This window comes from Antedon mediterranea, chromosome 11, assembly GCF_964355755.1.
Source record: "Antedon mediterranea chromosome 11, ecAntMedi1.1, whole genome shotgun sequence".
In the NCBI taxonomy this organism is placed as follows: domain Eukaryota; kingdom Metazoa; phylum Echinodermata; class Crinoidea; order Comatulida; family Antedonidae; genus Antedon; species Antedon mediterranea.
Window position 1 is genome coordinate 21,786,317 of NC_092680.1, and position 23,253 is coordinate 21,809,569.

A 23,253-nucleotide genomic window follows, 5' to 3' on the forward strand; every position below is an offset into this window, starting at 1 on the left:
CCTAAGTCAGCTGTGTGACTTAGGCAATTAAGGAGAGCTGACTTATGATCTGCTTAACTCACTGCTTATATCAATATACTATATTTGTTGTGTTTCTGCCTAAGTCAGCTGTGTGACTTAGGCAATGAAGGGGAGCTCACTTATGAAAAATCCCTGTACTATAGTACAAGGATTTTTTCTAACAAGGCCAACAGCCATAAGTCGCGTGCTAAAACGCATAGTGATACCGGACCGACAGACAGACCGACAGACATAGTGAACGTCCACTCGACTAAAAATGGCCATTTTCTACCCTTTTATTTTTCGATAAAACTGGTGTCTATGGTACTATAAGGTGATGATAAAGCAATATATGATCATATAGAGCAATTTTATTGCATAATAATTGAATTTTAAAAACTTGATATTTTGTCTATTTTTTGTAAAAAATCCCTGTACTATAGTAAGGGATTTTTCGAAAAATGGTCCAATTTCGACCTTTTTATTTTTAGACATAAATGGTTACTATACGTCTATAAGATGATTATAATGTAATATATGCGCATATATAGCATTATTATTGCATAATAACAGTATTTTAAAAAGTGCGTATTTTGGCCATTTTTGGAAAAAATCCCTGTACTATAGTAAGGGATCTTTGGATGAAAAATGGCCCAATTTCGACCTTTTTATTTTTCGACATAAATGGTTACTATACGTCAATAAGATGATTATAATGCAATATATGCGCATATATAGCAATATTATTGCATAATAACAGTATTTAAACAAATGCGTTTTTTGTCCATTTTTGAAAATTGCCAAATTTCGACCCTTTTATTTTTTTATATTTAACTGGTTGCTATGCCTCTAAAAGATGTTGATAATGCAATATGTGCATATATGGCAATATTATTGCATAATCATAATTGAATATAGATATTTTGGCCATTTAAAAAAAAATCCCTGTACTATAGTAATAATAAGTTGATATTTTGGCCTACTATATTATTTACTATTCAAATGAATTTATTGAACTTATATAATATTCTCTACGATTAAAATACATGCTGTCTTGACCTAAGCTTATGGTTTATATCTAATGAACATTACCTATTATGAAATGAATGCTGAACCACCGTGTCTGTTGATATTCTGAACACCGTAAGATATATTGCACAAATTCATTACCACTATCCACTGTTATAAATAAATACTATAGTCTAGAGTCTTGTCTACACTATCAAACTTTATCTGACAAAAAAAAAGTGATTTTCCCATATATGGACATGATTATGTCATATAACTACTAAATTTGCGCACATCACACTTTCTTTCAAACTAGTTTGATAGTGTATACAGAGCTTAACAATAAGTTATAAAATCTTATAAATACAGAACAATTATTAAATATTAAAGATACTGCAAGAATCTGTAATAAAATGCAAATTACTTCTGTACAATATTTCTTCCATTTTCTAGTCTGGGACTATTACTCGTTTTTTAACTGTTTATGCATGGAGCATCTTGTATTTATATTTAGTCGTTTATTGGTTATTTTTAGATGTTATCAAATTTTATATTACATATTATTCTATCATATACTTAATTCCTTTTTAGGGCACCCCTATTGTATGTTAGGGCACCCCTATTGTATGTTAGGGCACCCCTATTGTATGTTAGGGCACCCCTATTGTATGTTAGGGCACCCCTATTGTATGTTAGGGCACCCCTATTGTATGTTTTAGGGCACCCCTATTGTATGTTTTAGGGCACCCCTATTGTATGTTACGGCACCCCTATTGTATGTTAGGGCACCCCTATTGTATGTTAGGGCACCCCTATTGTATGTTAGGGCACCCCTATTGTATGTTTTAGGGCACCCCTATTGTATGTTAGGGCACCCCTATTGTATACGATACCTATCGTATGTTAGGGCACCCCTATCGTATGTTAGGGCACCCCTATCGTATGTTAGGGCACCCCTATCGTATGTTAGGGCACCCTATCGTATGTTAGGGCACCCCTATCGTATGTTAGGGCACCCCTATCGTATGTTAGGGCACCCCTATTGTATGTTAGGGCACCCCTATTGTATGTTAGGGCACCCCTATTGTATGTTAGGGCACCCCTATTGTATGTTAGGGCACCCCTATTGTATGTTAGGGCACCCCTATCGTATGTTAGGGCACCCCTATCGTATGTTATTGTTAGGGCACCCCTATTGTATGTTAGGGCACCCCTATTGTATGTTTCCCTCTTTGTTTTGTGGTTGCCGTGTTCAACTTTTACAATTTTGTTTACACAAATTTGAAATAATAAATATCAATATGAAACATCTAAATAACATCTACAAAAGTACAAAGTTAAATTTCATACAGAAAAATATTTACAGATGACACTCACAATCCTTGTAAATAATGTTTATCGTCGCAAATAGCTTGATACAGATGACACTCACAATCATTGTAATAATGTTTATCGTCGCAAATAGCTTGATACAGATGACACTGCACTCACAATCATTGTAATAATGTTTATCGTCACAAATAGTTTGATAAACGTAATTGCACAATGCATGATGGGAATGGTTTGGGAGAAAACGTCACGCAACGCGTACGCACAAACAACAAATCATGTACGTACGCGTTGTGACGTTTGCTCCCAAACCCTTCCCATCATGCGTCGTACACGCTATTTGCGATAAACCAATGGGTGGAAAAGAGACAAGTAAGCAAGGATAATAAAAGAGGTATGCCACAATTTTAAAAGAAATTGATCTTAGGTATAGTGTCACGTATTGTTACAAGCAAGCAAGGTATAATATTTAAGGTATTAATAGAAAACATAGTTAAGGATTAAAAGTAGATGAATGTTTTTACATTTAAATAACATATGTTCTTCTTGGTAGTTCAGTGCTCTACAATTATTATCTGATACCTAGAGCATGTTGATTTTTAACAACAATTATTATTTTGATAATTCAACGTGTACGTATTATTACAGTAATAATAATACACTGTGTGAGTTATTGCAACAATCAAATGTCTTTAAAATGTCTATTTTCTATTGCACAATAATATTCTAAAATTGAAACACTTACAATTACAAATGTACTTTGAAAGTTATACATTATTAATCACTCACATTCCTTCACATTTGTAATCGTGTTGCATTTAGACAAATATTTACAGCATACCTTATGATAGTACCACACAATTAGTCTAAGAATTGTTAATACTTCTTTTAAACAATACTGTATCGGTAAATCACTTGAATCAAAATATAAAGGTGTAACTATCTTGATCAAATGTAAAGCTTTAGCTTGGTGCAATTACTAAACTAAAAGATCTAATTTCCATTACAAACTCTGTGTATTTAATTAGTTTCTTAATAACGTTGATTGAAACAAATTTCATTTGACAACGATATTATCAATCTATAACATTAATTGCATATACAATATATTGAATCCTTTTTACATAACTTACTTCTTAAAATAGTGATGGTTAATAACATTTGTAAATAAATTATTGCATAATTAAAAAAGATTTGTGTCAAGTACCATAATATTACAAATATCTTACAAAACATTAATCACATACAAAATTGTAAGTTGGCTTTTGAGTTAATAATAATATGTCAATGATCTTACCTAGCGCTTAACGCATAAAGGCGCTTTACATCATTCATCTAGGTCACTTTTGATTTCCTGATCAGTTTTTATTGTTGTTTTTTGATCAAATAAAGAAATAAAATGAAAATTACCCTGGATTGGATCAAACACGACTGGAAACATAATGTTGCAGCCAGTAATCAGCGCAGTGCAATGATGAACATCCAGTCATATTATTGACTAATAAATAATAGTAGTGCCCTGCTCAAGAGCACCCGTACAAGATCAATAGAGTAGTCCACAAATATTTGAACTAGAATTGTGTTGAGGCATGGTTCAGGTAAATAATTACAAAAAGAAAGAAGTGAAAAATTCATAAATAAGACGAGGTAATAAATGTTATAAAGATGAGTAGCAGTAGCAGTTTTCTTTGTACAAGTGTTGTATCAGCACCACTGTATAAACACGGCACCTCAATATCATTTATCATGGGACATTTATCTTGTTGAGCTAAACTCTGTTTGTCATCATTGTGTGCACATGTTCCATTGATGATACGAAAAGCTCCTGTTCCAGCAATACTGAAAAAATAAACAAAAAACATTGTTATTTACAAATTATTGAAGGTCTAACCAGCAAAATTTAGTAAGTAAGTCTGTAATTGTATTAAAAAATGGACATATGGAAATAGATCAAATGTATGTTTTACTGTTGCAGAAGACACGAATTGATGTTTTAGATTTTTGTAAAACCATACAATTACATAATGTCTATAAAACAAGGACATTAGGTACAAAATAAAGTGAACAGGTGCAGATAAAGTGAACAGGTGCAGATAAAGTGAACAGGTGCAGATAAAGTGAACAGGTGCAGATAAAGTGAACAGGTGCAGATAAAGTGAACAGGTGCAGATAAAGTGAACAGGTGCAGATAAAGTGAACAGGTTCAGATAAAGTGAACAGGTCCAGATAAAGTGAACAGGTGCAGATAAAGTGAACAGGTGCAGATAAAGTGAACAGGTGCAGATAAAGTGAACAGGTGCAGATAAAGTGAACAGGTCCAGATAAAGTGAACAGGTGCAGATAAAGTGAACAGGTGCAGATAAAGTGAACAGGTGCAGATAAAGTGAACAGGTGCAGATAAAGTGAACAGGTCCAGATAAAGTGAACAGGTCCAGATAAAGTGAACAGGTCAAGATAAAGTGAACAGGTCCAGATAAACTGTGTATGAAAATCTTGCATTACAGTTATTGTTTCTGCTTTCATGAAGAAGAAAATTCAAGAAGTTTTACTTACGCATTTGTAATTTTACAGTTGAAATTGAAGTATTTAGTTTTTTCCTTGGTGTTGCGCCAATTCTCAATAACAAGCAGGTAAAGATTTGTCTTGGGTAGTGCTGACACATAATAGAAACCAGACTTGCACGGCCCTGATACATTCCCTGTTATAATTCCATTGGCCTCTGCAAATCAAAATATCATTTAATAATTAAAGAAGATCAGGTTACACACACAAACAGTGGTGTTTTCACATTCCATTGCGTACAGATCAACCTCAGAAGCGATTTAATTTGTGCTTTAAAAATATCATTTTAAATACAGCAAAAATGATTTGAGAAAAATAGGTTCCTTAGTCTTGTAGTAAATAAAAGTAAGCCCTGTTGCCATTTCTGAACGTAGGGAAATGAGCTGTTAGGAGCTCATTGTACTAAGCCTTGGCATTATGTGGTAGAACGTAGGGAAATGAGCTGTTAGGAGCTCATTGTACTAAGCCATGGCATTATGTGGTAGAACGTAGGGAAATGAGCTGTTAGGAGGTCATTGTACTAAGCCATGGCATTATGTGGTAGAACGTAGGGAAATGAGCTGTTAGGAGCTCATTGTATTAAGCCTTGGCATTATGTGGTAGAACGTAGGGAAATGAGCTGTTAGGAGCTCATTGTACTAAGCATTGGCATTATGTGGTAGAACGTAGGGAAATGAGCTGTTAGGAGCTCATTGTACTAAGCCATGGCATTATGTGGTAGAACGTAGGGAAATGAGCTGTTAGGAGCTCATTGTACTAAGCCATGGCATTATGTGGTAGAACGTCGGGAAATGAGCTGTTAGGAGCTCATTGTACTAAGCCTTGGCATTATGTGGTAGAACGTAGGGAAATGAGCTGTTAGGAGCTCATTGTACTAAGCCATGGCATTATGTGGTAGAACGTAGGGAAATGAGCTGTTAGGAGCTCATTGTACTAAGCCTTGGCATTATGTGGTAGGATGGCCAGTTCCTTTAATGCCACCTTATCATCCCTATTATTTTCAACCAGGTACTCATTTACAGCGGAGTAGACTGGGAGTTGAACCCTGGTTTCTCCGTATGACCTTTAAGTGTCCTAACGACTTGGCTACCCAACTCCTTAATGTAGTAAATAATGTGTGTACATACCTACAACACTATCATTAGCCTGATAACCAACAACATCTTGAATACATCCAAAAGAGTTTGAGAAGGAAGGGGTAGGCCCCTTGGTCTTGTAGTAATCATCCAACTCACCAGGTGTCATTGGTATGCCCTGCAGGCTCGCCTGAAACCAAGTAATATAGACATTGGACGCATTTATCACATGATTCATTTATAGTACTATTACAGGGGCGGATCCAGGATTTATGCACCAAAGAGGACGGAAGCAAAAAATAGGTATTTAGAAACTCGGACTGGGCATTCTCAAACCCTAAAGCACCTCTGGGAGAAGAGATTCTGTGAGATAGATGCAGACAGTAGTCTGGCTGTCAACGTAGCCATTTATCATTGAGTAACAATAATTATAGAAAAAACAAGGGAGCGCTAACATATAATATTAATATAGTCTAACATGGATATAATAAAATAGTTAATAATTTTATTTTAGTTGTATATCTATTCAGAGCTATTGCTATGGGGAATTGTGATAAATTGTGTCTCAACATGAAAACAAAATTGCAAATAAAGAGTTAAGAGTTGATGGTTATTCACCTTTGGTGCGTAAGGAGACACACTGCATGATCCTTGGAAATCAATCTGTTCTTTTCGTACAAAGAATTGGTGTTTGTAGATCAAGTCATGCATGACTTCACCCTCTTTCTTGCCAAGTGATACCCGTTTGTATTTACGTTCATCTAATGCTGTTGCTTCCAAAAAGTCTGTATCAATCACAATATTTGCATTCTTATCAAACAAGTAGCACCTGCAATGTTGAGATAGAAGGTTTTACAACAAATATTTTGAACTATCCAAAACCATCCTTGGGCAAAATGATTCAGAATGGATTCTAAAAAGTTGTGGTTTTTTTAGCTTACAATAATTCTGGTTTACGTTGTTCTCAGTTTAACTGGAACTTCTCATGTGTCTGACTCTGACCATATTTTTTCTCCTATTCTCATGAATACTGGTGGAGTATTACGTGTCTATTTAATATATTCCTTAGTTACATATGTTAGCTTAGTTCCTACTTAGACAAAACGCAACAACAATGCAAGTGAGTTGACCAATCATAAGCAACAGCTTGGGTGATCCATCGCATTGTGATTGGTCAATGCATTCAAGTGGGAAAGAAGCTTTAGTGAGTATATCACCTGTTTTATGTAAATGAGTTAAGTAGAGCTTCTTGCTACTGTTGACCTGGCATTGCTTGACCCTAAACTTGATATAATACTAACCGTGTTTGACAGCCTGGTTCTCCATCAGGACATGGGTATTTGGCTTCACATGAGTGGTTGCCATCACTTGCTTCCATTCGTTCATAAACAGCTTTGTGAAAATCATTGTAAAGAATATCCAGCGATGTGACAGCTTCAACTCTCTCCATGGCACAGCGAGGGCGTGATCTGTCGGTGTAACTTGGGGCATCACTTACATAGCAACGAGCTGCAAAAAAGAACATTTATAAACATCTGAAATTATAAATCTACAAATAAAGGATTTCTGACATTTGAATTAGTTCTTTGTCACTTACATGAAGCACAATCTGAGTCATGAGTGCAGACACAGCCTCCCATTATCAATTGTCCCTCATTGCCTTCACATTCTGATTTATTGCGTGTTTGCATTCCTTCAAAGATGGCCTGTGAAATGCTGATAATCTTGCCAGCTCCAGCAGCATCCATGTAAGCTGTTGATATGGATGTTTTGTGAGGACTTACAATCACACGATGATACCATGGACGTCTAACATAAAAATTCAAAGATAAAATATGACATTGATTTGAGATCTTGAGCGCTGCTTAGTAAATAAGGTAACTTTAGAAATATGGCAAAATGGTGATGACAAACATTTGGAGTTGATGCATGATAATGATGCCAATGAATTACAGACAATGATTATGACAACAATGATGTTTTTTTTATTTAAACATTTTATATTCTATACAAATATTGTATTCCTATGCAGTACTTACTTTGTAGGGTCATATGGACGACTTGACCTATGACCTGGATATGTTCTAAATACTCCACTACGGCAACCAATATATGTCCACTTGACATCCTTTAAAAGGTCAAAGTTACGCTTCTTCCATATTGCTTCAATCTGTGATGTTATCAATACATCCGCTCTGAGAAAGTTGATAAGAATGTACAGTAGTATTATTATATCAGCTTAAAAAGTTGATAAGAAATGTAATATCAATAAATCAACAATAAAAAGTTGATAAGAAATGTAATATAAATAAAATCAACAATAAAAAGTTGATAAGAAATGTAATATAAATAAATCAACAATAAAAAGTTGATAAGAAATGTAATATCAATAAATCAACAATAAAAAGTTGATAAGAAATGTAATATAAATAAATCAACAAGAAAAAGTTGATAAGAAATGTAATATAAATAAATCAACAATAAAAAGTTGATAAGAAATGTAATATAAATACTTCAACTACAAAAATTTGATAAGAATGTCAATCAATAGAGTACATAAGAAACTTGTTATTAGAAATATTTGTTTTATAGAATAAATAAAAGTGTACTGAGCTGCCTACTTGATATTCTTCTCAAAGGTTCCATTAGGACATCCTGGATTCTCATTTCCGTTCATAAACTCATGAGCCACCACCGTCTTCTGGCCTAAGTCATCGTCAAAGATGAACTTGTTTGGGTTACAGTAACATTTTGGTGCAAACTTTATTGATGAATGTTTATAAGTGACTGTTAATCCTTTATATCTAGGTTCTTTGTTCTTTATATCCATCAAATAATATAAAACTGAAGAAAATAACATATTTAAAACATTAACATATCTTAATCACTTTTTGGTAATCATGTGATGCAGTTTCAACCAATCACGTCACATATTTACATAGGTGTAATAACCCTTCATCATTCACCTCATGCCATTATTTGTACCATTCCACGAATATAAAACATTCATTATTTTCTTTATATAACATCTAAATAGATCCTGTCATTTGAATCAGATTCAATAAAAAGTAATTTAAATGCTTTTTTGGTCTAAATTAGTACATATCTCTCCAAAAATGTACTTCCGTCGTGCTACAATAGAATACACACATCACTCGTAAAATTGCGGCAGAATGGGCTCGCTGTTCGGTTTTTCAAGTAATGGTATTAAAAAAAAATTTTTTTAAATGTTCGTACACAACATTTTTTTTAAAGTACTATTTAACGATTGTTAAATAGTTCGTACTATTGCATGCCATGTGACCTACAATCATCCAATCAATTTATTTAGGTGTTATACAAAACTAAATAATACATAGGCCATTTTGTTCTTTGAAAACATATTTATGGTGATATGTTGTAAATAAGAGATTTTGTGTAAACAGAGAACTGGTTCCATGCAATTACATTAAAGGAGTGAAATGGGAAAATAAAAATTTCTGAAAATTATAATACAAAACAAACAATAAATACTTTTTCCGTCTTTTTTCAGACGTTTCCTAGCCAACGAACTGTTGTATTCGGTTAAAATGTTGAAAACACTCATTGGTAGAGATGACTTATCTTGAGGTTCATTTGAACGACGGAACGTCTACAACAAATCAGAAATAATGAAATAAATAACGTCTACAACAAATCAGAAATGAAATAAATTACATCATACATTGTTTTTTTGTAATATTTATTGCTATCCATAAAATACACAATATAATACATTATAGTTTGAAATGAACAAAATCATACAAAAACTAAATAATTATACAGTTATGGGATAGCAGAGGATAACCCTTTAAGCTGGGAAGCTTGTTATGGGATAGCAGAGGATAACCCTTTAAGCTGGGAAGCTTGTTATGGAATAGCAGAGGATAACCCTTTAAGCTGGGGAGCTTGTTATGGGATAGCAGAGGATAACCCTTTAAGCTGGGAAGCTTGTTATGGGATAGCAGAGGATAACCCTTTAAGCTGGGAAGCTTGTTATGGGATAGCAGAGGATAACCCTTTAAGCTGGGAAGCTTGTTATGGGATAGCTGCAGAGGATAACCCTTTAAGCTGGGAAGCTTGTTATGGGATAGCAGAGGATAACCCTTTAAGCTGGGAAGCTTGTTATGGGATAGCAGAGGATAACTCTTTCAGCTGGGAAGCTTGTTATGGAATAGCAGAGGATAACCCTTTAAGCTGGGGAGCTTGTTATGGAATAGCAGAGGATAACCCTTTAAGCTGGGGAGCTTGTTATGGGATAGCAGAGGATAACCCTTTAAGCTGGGGAGCTTGTTATGGAATAACAGAGGATAACCCTTTAAGCTGGGGAGCTTGTTATGGGATAGCAGAGGATAACCCTTTAAGATGGGGAGCTTGTTATGGGATAGCAGAGGATAACCCTTTAAGCTGGGGAGCTTGTTATGGAATAGCAGAGGATAACCCTTTAAGCTGGGGAGCTTGTTATGGAATAGCAGAGGATAACCCTTTAAGCTGGGGAGCTTGTTATGGGATAGCAGAGGATAACCCTTTAAGCTGGGGAGCTTGTTATGGGATAGCAGAGGATAACCCTTTAAGCTGGGAAGCTTGTTATGGGATAGCAGAGGATAACACTTTAAGCTGGGGAGCTTGTTATGGAATAGCAGAGGATAACCCTTTAAGCTGGGAAGCTTGTTATGGGATAGCAGAGGATAACCCTTTAAGCTGGTGAGCTTGTTATGGAATAGCAGAGGATAACCCTTTAAGCTGGGAAGCTTGTTATGGGATAGCAGAGGATAACCCTTTAAGCTGGGGAGCTTGTTATGGAATAGCAGAGGATAAACCTTTAAGCTGGGAAGCTTGTTATGGGATAGCAGAGGATAACCCTTTAAGCTGGGGAGCTTGTTATGGGATAGCAGAGGATAACCCTTTAAGCTGGGAAGCTTGTTATGGGATAGCAGAGGATAACACTTTAAGCTGGGGAGCTTGTTATGGAATAGCAGAGGATAACCCTTTAAGCTGGGAAGCTTGTTATGGGATAGCAGAGGATAACCCTTTAAGCTGGTGAGCTTGTTATGGAATAGCAGAGGATAACCCTTTAAGCTGGGAAGCTTGTTATGGGATAGCAGAGGATAACCCTTTAAGCTGGGGAGCTTGTTATAGAATAGCAGAGGATAAACCTTTAAGCTGGGAAGCTTGTTATGGGATAGCAGAGGATAACCCTTTAAGCTGGGGAGCTTGTTATGGAATAGCAGAGGATAACCCTTTAAGCTGGGAAGCTTGTTATGGGATAGCAGAGGATAACTCTTTAAGCTGGGAAGCTTGTTATGGAATAGCAGAGGATAACCCTTTAAGCTGGGGAGCTTGTTATGGAATAGCAGAGGATAACCCTTTAAGCTGGGAAGCTTGTTATGGAATAGCAGAGGATAACCCTTTAAGCTGGGGAGCTTGTTATGGAATAGCAGAGGATAACCCTTTAAGCTGGGGAGCTTGTTATGGGATAGCAGAGGATAACCCTTTAAGCTGGGGAGCTTGTTATGGAATAACAGAGGATAACCCTTTAAGCTGGGGAGCGTGTTATGGGATAGCAGAGGATAACCCTTTTGTTATGGGATAGCAGAGGATAACCCTTTAAGCTGGGGAGCTTGTTATGGGATAGCAGAGGATAACCCTTTAAGCTGGGAAGCTTGTTATGGGATAGCAGAGGATAACCCTTTAAGCTGGGGAGCTTGTTATGGAATAGCAGAGGATAACCCTTTAAGCTGGGAAGCTTGTTATGGGATAACAGAGATAACCCTTTAAGCTGGGGAGCTTGTTATGGGATAGCAGAGGATAACCCTTTAAGCTGGGGAGCTTGTTATGGGATAGCAGAGGATAACCCTTTAAGCTGGGGAGCTTGTTATGGAATAGCAGAGGATAACCCTTTAAGCTGGGAAGCTTGTTATGGGATAGCAGAGATAACCCTTTAAGCTGGGGAGCTTGTTATGGGATAGCAGAGGATAACCCTTTAAGCTGGGGAGCTTGTTATGGGATAGCAGAGGATAATCCTTTAAGCTGGGAAGCTTGTTATGGGATAGCAGAGGATAACCCTTTAAGCTGGGGAGCTTGTTATGGAATAGCAGAGGATAACCCTTTAAGCTGGGAAGCTTGTTATGGAATAGCAGAGGATAACCCTTTAAGCTGGGGAGCTTGTTATGGGATAGCAGAGGATAACCCTTTAAGCTGGGAAGCTGGTTATGGAATAGCAGAGGATAACCCTTTAAGCTGGGAAGCTTGTTATGGGATAGCAGAGGATAACCCTTTAAGCTGGGGAGCTTGTTATGGAATAGCAGAGGATAACCCTTTAAGCTGGGGAGCTTGTTATGGGATAGCAGAGGATAACCCTTTAAGCTGGGGAGCTTGTTATGGGATAGCAGAGGATAATCCTTTAAGCTGGGGAGCTTGTTTCAGAAGGGGTCCTTATTCTTTATCCAGAAAACAATGTACAAACTAGAGTAGTTACTACAAATAAAAATGATCATAGATGAAGAATATTTTCGTTCTCAGACAATTATACTTACAGAGTCTGTATCAGCAAGGCTAAAAGCAAATGAATAATCTGATTGGTTGAGAGATGTATAGTAATAAGTGGCGGGCATTATTAACACCTTCACACCGTCTGAAAAATCACCCTAAAATTAAAATATCTTGGTTAAATAAGATATATTATATAAATAACTATCTGTTAATTTTAACTGATTTGCTTTTTAATGTAGTTTTGCTGTTTATTTATGTATTTTGATGTTCAAATTGTTTTTATGGCCTATAGCAGTAATTTTTAATATTTTAAAGTATTTTTAACCAATTGTATACATATTTTGTAAATTGAAACGCAAATCAGCATTTTGCTGCCATGTTTTAATCTTTTTGCTTTGAGAATAAATACCAATGAATAAATTAAAAAAAAAAATAAATTAATAAAGAAAATGATAATTTGTCTTACTTTAGGAACTCCACGGACAGCCTCTTTTATGTACTTAAATCCACTCTTCCCCGCTTTCATGTCATTCTCTACTTGACTGAATTCTTCAGGTTTTCCATCTCGTTGTTCTAACTTTGATATGGTAATAAAGATTGGATCATCCGATAACTAAAATATAAATAAACACATTTTATTATTTAGAAAGGATTTGACAGTAATCAGTCATCTTTATTTTCATTATCAAACAGAGAAAATTTATATTTTAGGCAAATTGCCAAGGATAACCATAAGCTAATTCATTCACTATCCTTCTTAAAGGTGGAAATCCTGTTCGCAAGACAAACATATACAAGTCTTATTGCAAATACTGAGGTAGTTTCTTACCTTACTGCTTGGTTTGAGAAGTGGATGAAAGATTGTCTCTCCCTCCTTATTGATAAGAAATGCATAAACTGACCCCCACTTCTCACTTACAATCAGGTTCTCAATCTCATCTAGGGTTGCGTCAATACCAACCACACCTAATAATCTGAAACAAACCAATACAAAGATCATCCAATGAAAAATAATAATTCATGACCATTAGTTAGGACTGAAAAGAAAATTCTATAAAATTTATTTTAACAACCAAACTAGTGTATTTTGGCAACTGAGACGATGATTACCCTAGGTTTATCTATATAACCAGTGTTCTCTGTATCCTAATTCAAACTTATTACTTACTTTTTACTTGATGTACTAACAACAGGTATTGCATATGTAACCATCAAACCAAGACCCCAAGCATCCAGATAAGGACTTACTTTTTACTTGATGTACTAACAACAGGTATTGCATATGTAACCATCTCTAGATAAGGACTTACTTTTTACTTGATGTACTAACAACAGGTATTGCATATGTAACCATCAAACCAAGACCCCAGGCATCCAGGTAAGGGGCCGTCCAAAGACCTTCTTGCGTTACTGAGTTGGTGACAAGAAAATCAAAGTAGTCACTCATTTGCGAGATGAGATTTGTACCGTCCTCCAATTTGCGCATGTGACCACCATTGTCACATGCTAGTTTACCAGGGAACTCTTCGCCAGCAGAATTGGTCAGATAACTGAATATTCTGGTCTATGAACAGAAATGAAAATGTTGAAATCAACACATTTATTAACAAGTGAGAGATTAGTGTAGTCTTTAGAAGTTACTTTTTTTGATGTACCCATATATGGACATGATGATGTTATATCACTACCATATTTAAACATATCACTTCTATATTTGGGCACAACACAATTTTTCACTTCTTCATACCTGGCTTTGTTTTAGATAAAAAAGTATACACAATATAATAAAATGTTTACAAAAAATTAAAAATACTTACTTTTGGGTTCATGTTTTTATTCATTTGTTCAACAAAATCAAACACCTTTGTCCAGTTATAGCGGCAAATAGGTCCAGGAACGTATCCACTCCTTGTATAGTAACCTATTTATTAATTAAAATATGGTTATCTTAAATTGAATCATCAAATTCTAACATAGGTCTATATTTACTGAAATTCACATGAATTTTAAATTACAGATTAAACCACCAAATATTAAGATAACACATTAATAACTAGATAAAAGAAAAAACAGAAAACATGAGCACATCCTTGTAATATTTGAATTATTGTAGATAGGATGAAGTCAAAAAAAGAAAAAAAATTAACAAAAAAAGTTAAAAAAAAGAAAATTCCATAAAAGAATAATTTACCTGGACCACAGCGTACATGCTCACCGTCTGTGTCTTGACCGTCCGTAATAAGGACAATTAAAGTTTGACAACCAGTCCGCGAAGGACCAGTTAAAAGTTCAAAGGCCTTCTCAAAACCTTTCCTTTAATAAATACAGAAATACAATTTTAATGTACTATGGTTATTATGTTTTGGGTTTTATTCAAATGTACATACAGCCCCTTTGCGTAACCCCTATTCAGGAGACACCCCAATATAAGGGACACTTTGATGGGTGTACTGTGTTAAACTCTTTCTACACTATCTTTAAGAGACAAAAAAATGTGATGTGCCCATATATGGACATGATGATGTCATATCACTACCATATTTGAGCATATCACTACCATATTTGGGCACATCACACATTTTTTTAATAGTATAGACAGAACTTTAGTTTATACTAACTTGAGCTCACTGGTTCCTCCTGGTACCAAGTTCCCCGTCTTTTCATTTAAATCTTTACGATGTGCTGTTGATGCAGGTACAAGGCGGTCATCTTTACAGCTTAATACTTCTGTATTATAATAATGCCATCTAAACAGGAAAAATAAAGAAATATAAACAAAGTGGCTGGAATCCCCTTCGAAGGACAAGTCAATGAGTCTATGGAAACATAAAAGGATTCACAGAATGGCAAGTCTCGCCGATTCACTGCACCCTTTCTAAAAAAGTTTAAAATTAAAAGTACAATACAATTTAAATGTACATTACAGCAATATATATTTACATCAATATTGCAGGGATTCTAACAGAGAAAAGTTTGTTTTCTGTAGTCTTAAGAAGTCTAAAGAAAAAGTTGAGAAAAGTGAGGAAAAATAAACAATATAAATAAAATGTTTAATTAAACCAATAAAATGTAACTTACTTGCCAACCTCGTCCCAATGGCTAGCTCTAGCACAGATTACATTCACATAGTCCTGTTTTGTGAGCGTGCTCAGTACAGCATTTACCACTTGTTTGGTAATTTCAAATTTTTTGCCTTTCATTGAATAGCTGTAAAATATGGATGATATTAATTTTTAATTTTAAATGGGTAGTTGAAGGAACCTATTTTTATTATATTTAATCTTTTTTACACATGGTGAATGACTTCCTTGTTACTAATGGCAGTGTTTTACACTTGATTTGTTGCATTTCAGATGAACCAACAAATGAACAGAACCAACCTGCAGTCCATTATAATAACTACATCCTTGGGTCCACTCGTTGCTGCGATGTACCAAGGCCGTACTCGTGGGTCGTAGTCATTGTAAAAACCAGCAAAATTTGTGTCCCATTCACGACCTGGAAATGTCCACACCATCCCCTCAGAAGAACCAAAATATTGCCATCTAATGAAATGGATGTTTAAAGAAATCAAGGGTTCATATCAGAAATGAAAATGGATGAAACATTGTGAGTGAGAACCATCCTCAGTGGAACAAAAACACTGCCACTCAACAAACACAATACATGGTATTTAACACAATACATGGTATTTAACACAATACATGGTATTTAACACAATACATGGTATTTAACACAATACATGGTATTTAACACAATACATGGTATTTAACACAATACATGGTATTTAACACAATACATGGTATTTAACACAATACATGGTATTTAACACAATACATGGTATTTAACACAATACATGGTATTAAACACAATACATGGTATTAAACACAATACATGGTATTTAACACAATACATGGTATTTAACACAATACATGGTATTTAACACAATACATGGTATTTAACACAATACATGGTATTAAACACAATACATGGTATTTAACACAATACATGGTATTTAACACAATACATGGTATTAAACACAATACATGGTATTTAACACAATACATGGTATTTAACACAATACATGGTATTTAACACAATACATGGTATTTAACACAATACATGGTATTTAACACAATACATGGTATTAAACACAATACATGGTATTTAACACAATACATGGTATTAAACACAATACATGGTATTTAACACAATACATGGTATTTAACACAATACATGGTATTTAACACAATACATGGTATTTAACACAATACATGGTATTTAACACAATACATGGTATTTAACACAATACATGGTATTTAACACAATACATGGTATTTAACACAATACATGGTATTTAACACAATACATGGTATTTAACACAATACATGGTATTTAACACAATACATGGTATTTAACACAATACATGGTATTTAACACAATACATGGTATTTAACACAATACATGGTATTTAACACAATACATGGTATTTAACACAATACATGGTATTTAACACAATACATGGTATTTAACACAATACATGGTATTTAACACAATACATGGTATTTAACACAATACATGGTATTTAACACAATACATGGTATTTAACACAATACATGGTATTTAACACAATACATGGTATTTAACACAATACATGGTATTTAACACAATACATGGTATTTAACACAATACATGGTATTTAACACAATACATGGTATTTAACACAATACATGGTATTTAACACAATACATGGTATTTAACACAATACATGGTATTAAACACAATACATGGTATTTAACACAATACATGGTATTTAACACAATACATGGTATTTAACACAATACATGGTATTTAACACAATACATGGTATTAAACACAATACATGGTATTTAACACAATACATGGTATTTAACACAATACATGGTATTAAACACAATACATGGTATTAAACACAATACATGGTATTTAACACAATACATGGTATTTAACACAATACATGGTATTAAACACAATACATGGTATTTAACACAATACATGGTATTAAACACAATACATGGTATTTAACACAATACATGGTATTTAACACAATACATGGTATTAAACACAATACATGGTATTTAACACAATACATGGTATTAAACACAATACATGGTATTTAACACAATACATGGTATTTAACACAATACATGGTATTTAACACAATACATGGTATTTAACACAATACATGGTATTTAACACAATACATGGTATTTAACACAATACATGGTATTTAACACAATACATGGTATTTAACACAATACATGGTATTTAACACAATACATGGTATTAAACACAATACATGGTATTTAACACAATACATGGTATTTAACACAATACATGGTATTAAACACAATACATGGTATTTAACACAATACATGGTATTTAACACAATACATGGTATTTAACACAATACATGGTATTAAACACAATACATGGTATTAAACACAATACATGGTATTTAACACAATACATGGTATTTAACACAATACATGGTATTTAACACAATACATGGTATTTAACACAATACATGGTATTAAACACAATACATGGTATTAAACACAATACATGGTATTTAACACAATACATGGTATTTAACACAATACATGGTATTAAACACAATACATGGTATTTAACACAATACATGGTATTTAACACAATACATGGTATTTAACACAATACATGGTATTTAACACAATACATGGTATTTCCATAATAATAAGTTGCAGTGCTGATTTACAGTTCTCCTAGTTAGAAAAGGATCCCTGCCTCAAGTTAGTTTGAGATAGATGATGTTTATGTCCAGTTAATCATAAAAATAACAATATTTAGAGTGTATTTACCTTAGTAATGGATCTTTCTTAGAGTTACTTGTAAAGACCTCATCCAGGCCCTGGAACATCAGGATGGTTTGAATCGTCTTGTTGTCGTCTCGTGGCACTTCATCAGATATCTTTACTGTACTTTTTGTCATACTCACATTTTGTTTAAAGTAACTGTAAAGATACAAAAATACAACTTACTAAGAAGTAAGTTAAAGACCGAACTGTCCACACCACAACATTTCATTCATTTCATATTTCATATGCATCCAAAAGCAAGAAATGACAAGATGTATACAATATGATTGATCATGCTCATTTAAGGAGTGGAGAGGAAACAGCCGTGAGTTACAACCACAACACACTGAACCCTGGACCTTGGGATTGGAAGGAAAGCCTGTCAAACCAGAGGTTCTGGTAATTATCTAAGTACTTACGGGTTGAAAACCAGAGGTTCTGGTAATTATCTAGGTACTTACGGGTTGAAAACCAGAGGTTCTGGTAATTTACCTAGGTACTTACTGGTTGAAAACCAGAGGTTTTGGTAATTATCTAGGTACTTACGGGTTGAAAACCAAAGGTTTTGGTAAACGTTTAGGGATATCAGCGTCTTTATATTCATCAATGTCAAGTTCAAATAGATGCTCATAGGAATTATTAGCTGTAAATTTGCTGTGCAGATCTGCAATCTTTTTAACAATCCTCTACAAAAGGAACAAATATATTTTTTACAGTCAACACCCCTAGTGTAAAGCAGTGGTGCCCGCGTTTTAATCCCCAGTACCACGCACTATTCTAAAAATGTTTTGTTACAGTCCCAAATACCAGGAACTGACTCAAAATGTTTTTCTAGCAAATAATTCTTTATTAAAAAATAGACACAAGAATGTCACATACAGTACATCCTCGGTCACAGCTTGGACGACCAAGCAAATGCAGAACAAAACAAAAGTAATATTAAAGTTAAAGTCAAAAAGGCATAAATTCAGTTTGTTGCAATTTTTCTCTATTAAGTTATACTTATATATTGGGGAACAGGTTTCCCACGTGTTTCAATGGTATAACTACATTCCACCAATGACTTTTTACTTATTTTTAAAATTTAATTCGTAATTCTTACGTGTAATTTTATTTTTATTTACACAAAACACATCTTTAAAAGATGTGTTTTGAAAGTGGCTTAGATCTTCTTTTGTTAAAAAGAAAAAAAAAGAAAAAGAAGACGGAGATCATTCTACCTTTGCTGCTTGCTCTTTCTTTGTGAAATAATCTCCCAGAATTCCTTGTACCTTCTCAATAGTTTTGCTTCCGTTTTTAATATCTATTGTATAATTTGCAAGATCATAGAACTTTTGAGTCCACTGTGTTTGCAAGCCATCACTGGTAACCTACAAAAGAAAGATTAAAAATAAACCATTTTGTAATATATACTGTATGTAAGATGTATTGTAGGCCTGTACCCCAAAAACATGAAAAATGATATTAATAAAAAGATTTTTAATAGGACATTTCACAGCTTTAAGAAAGTTAATCTTCTATAGAAAAAAATGTAATGTTTTAATTTATAAAAACACAAAATAAACAGTTAAATTCAACTAAAAACTCATTGACTTCCAGTCCAGTTTTTAGTTAAATTACAGTTTATTCAGGTAAATATTTTTTTTAAATCCAACTTTTGGTCAAAGTGAAAATCTGTGACATTAAATTGGAATATTTCAACAACAAAAAATGTTAAACAATTATTTTTTTCAGGGGAACAAATACAATACATCTTTAAAAACACTGGCTTAAAAAAATAATACTATGACTGTTATAGATGACAAATAACAGCAATAATAGTATACAAGAACATTATAGTGTACTGTAAATTTCAAAATTAAGAATATTACTATTGATTTTTTATTAATATAATATTATTCTTGCTGCCAACACCAAAAGCATGGGTACCATTTTTTACTTTAAAAACAAAAAACAACATAAAATGCAAGTATTTTAATTTTTGTCTTTTCATGGTCCAACGCATAATAGAAAATTACACTCCATGCTTGTTGGAGTCACAAAAAGAAATTAAACAAAGAAATCAATAACACCAAGAGAAAACCGACAAAGACAATTAGAAGAAATAATACACAAAGGTGCCAATCCATAATAATTTAAATGATCGTAGTATTGAGTATATTGGTTCAGCATCTTAGAATTAAGCCTTTCTATACATCAATCAACTACAGTAGGTTACTAAACTAAAAAACACCATTGATAATAATACATGAAACTCATTATCATAATAAATTCTAAATTGACAGTTACCAATATAATGTGGTTTTATTGTAAGGTATAATACATGGAAAATGTGTATTACTAGCCATCACCAATCAATTTTAATAGGAAACATAGTTTTTTATTGCATTTTGTTGCTATGTGACCCTTTGATAAATGTGTAGCTAGCAGCAAAGTGGTATAGTGTAGAATTTCGCTACGCTACACTGCCAAAAGTGTTCACTGTAATGTCAAATATACTATAATTATAAATAACATGATATAACAAAATTGTAATATCAAAGGAAAGTAATACCTACTTGAAGTATATAATTCTGAATAAGAATGGCCCAATTTTGGACATCTCCGGCCAATCGTCCATCTTCATTTGACCTCGCGTAACTGTATTGTCCATATTGATGACCTTGAGAACTCAAGATAAGTACGAGGCTTAAAAAGCACGATAAGTACAGATATTTACTCATTTTCAGCCAATCACAATGTAGTATGAAATCATACATTAAATTTTAGAATCAATTGCTGTAAAGCTGCAAAAATTGTCAGCAAAGTTTATTGTTCACGAAACGAATGTTGCACCCAGTCACCTGACAATGGAAGGCGTCATGTGATTTAGTATTTTTACGAATTTCTGATTCAAATAATTGAAGTTGATGCTTTCCGTCGGATTTCAAGTGTGCAGTACATTATTTCAGATTCACTTTCAGCCAAACACTTAATTCAACAGCTGTACACGCTTGTGATATTTCAGATTCACTTTCAGCCAAACACTTAATTCAACAGCTGTACACGCTTGTGATGTCATGTGATCAGCATTTAGTATCCACTCATGAATTTGTTTTGTTTGTTCAAGTCTGTTGTTATATCATTCAATGCTTTCATTCGTGTTCTTACACATGCTGTTTACATTGATTTCCGCTCACTTCTGAAACCCAGTTCATATTCTTTCTTTTAATATTGATTGCCTTTCATACATTATAATGTAATCTAAGTCTTAATCAATTCTTTGTAATTTACTATTTCTAATGAGCATTATTGATGCAAGGGAACAAGACTTATTATCAATTATTTATACCATATGAACAAACTAATTTTTAACTGAATGCAAACAAAATGAATAATTAGTCCTTTAAAATGCACACAAATCTATTTGTTCACTGGCTCATTGATTAATTTATTAGCGGCTTGTTCTCAAATAAAACTACTTTTTAATAGACTGTATCATAATTACCACATTAATACTTAATAAATTTAAATGTGTTTATATCTAAAAAGAAATGTTGATAATTTTGAATGAATTGTATTAAATACCAGCACATTTATTCTTTTTTAACGGACGCAACAACATATTTTTAGATACTCAGAAGGCAGATGCAAATTTATTTGATAGACATTTTTTAAAGTGATTATGTCGATTCCCGATTCAACAAGCATGTCATAATGTTCCATATTATACTTTTCTTATAGAGAAATATTATTAATATTAAATATGCCTAAGCTAGGGCTACTACAGAAATGAACAATTTAAATATCGTAAATGCCAACAACTATCAATATCAAAATAGTTAGGTCTATGCAAAAAAAAAAATTAAAACAATTCTTTAAATATACAAAAATTGAATAAAATTAAAACAATTGAAAAAAATTTAAACAATTAAAAAAATACTTTAAATAAAATTTTGTACACACAAAATATAATACAGAGGCTAGAACATACTTATTATACAACACATTTCTGTATGTTGGTAATTGTTTAGGTACAACGTAGGCCTACCATCTACCGTCTTAATCTCATCTTATCTAGTGGTGGTGGGGCATCAAGGAAGAAAAGGAGGCGTCGTGGAGGAGACAGATGAAGAAGAGTGGTGGACTAACTGTGATGCTAGAGTGGACTTTAACTGGCATATATACATAATAAAATCTCTTTTCAGTGGTTCCTATTTACATAATAAACTAAGTATCATTTGCAAAATGCATAAATAAACAAACAAACCTCAAGAAAAGCTACCTTTTTATACGAAAACTGTCAACAACACCGCCGTTGTTTTGTCACACATCACTGCACATCAAATGAATGACATTTTTTAACCCAACCGCCAGGTGGCGTGCTACATCTTTACTTTCTGCTTTCATTTTAAAAATTCTCCACTATTAAAGATGTATTGTCCCCCTGAACAAATAATTCTTACACATTTTTTTGTTGAATGTTCTATTTTAATGTAAAATAATATTTATCCACTTTGACCAAAAATTGGATCGAAAAAAAATGTATTTACCTGAAAAAATGGTCAAATTGGCTGCCAGCCAATGGATTTTTGGTTGAATTTAACCATTTATTTTGACATTTTACAAGTGAAAACATAATTTTTTTTCGTTTTTTTTTTCAATGAAAGTGATTAACTTTATTAAAACTACAAAATAACATATTCAAAGTCTTATTTAATTAATCTCCAGTTTTCATGTTTTTTGGGGACAATACATCTTTAAAAATAATTCAAACCATTCATTGATCAAGACGGATTTTGGATATGTCATGGATTATTCTTTAATCCATGGATATGTTGATCAGCAACAAATTCCAGTGATGCCAAAACCGATTTACTATAATTTTATTCCGGGTCAAACTATTCAACAAT

General features: G+C 33.4%; 1 protein-coding gene across 1 annotated transcript; it reads right to left on the reverse strand.

Moving 5' to 3' along the window:
* Positions 1–1,124: 1,124 nt before the first annotated feature.
* Positions 1,125–22,665, reverse strand: LOC140062542 (voltage-dependent calcium channel subunit alpha-2/delta-1-like). The gene is made up of 23 exons (XM_072108802.1): positions 22,611–22,665; positions 20,920–21,542; positions 19,582–19,731; positions 18,908–19,047; positions 18,365–18,517; positions 15,866–16,030; positions 15,564–15,692; positions 15,104–15,232; positions 14,677–14,798; positions 14,303–14,406; positions 13,796–14,049; positions 13,315–13,459; positions 12,952–13,098; positions 12,530–12,640; positions 9,489–9,606; positions 8,597–8,819; positions 8,015–8,170; positions 7,573–7,784; positions 7,277–7,484; positions 6,594–6,804; positions 6,027–6,165; positions 4,891–5,056; positions 1,125–4,176 (listed from the first exon to the last, which is right to left on the reverse strand). Exons 2-23 carry the CDS (start codon positions 21,118–21,120, stop codon positions 3,969–3,971), a joined length of 3,591 nt encoding a protein of 1,196 aa, XP_071964903.1. The 5' UTR covers positions 21,121–21,542; positions 22,611–22,665; the 3' UTR covers positions 1,125–3,968.
* Between the last annotated feature and the right edge of the window lie 588 nt (positions 22,666–23,253).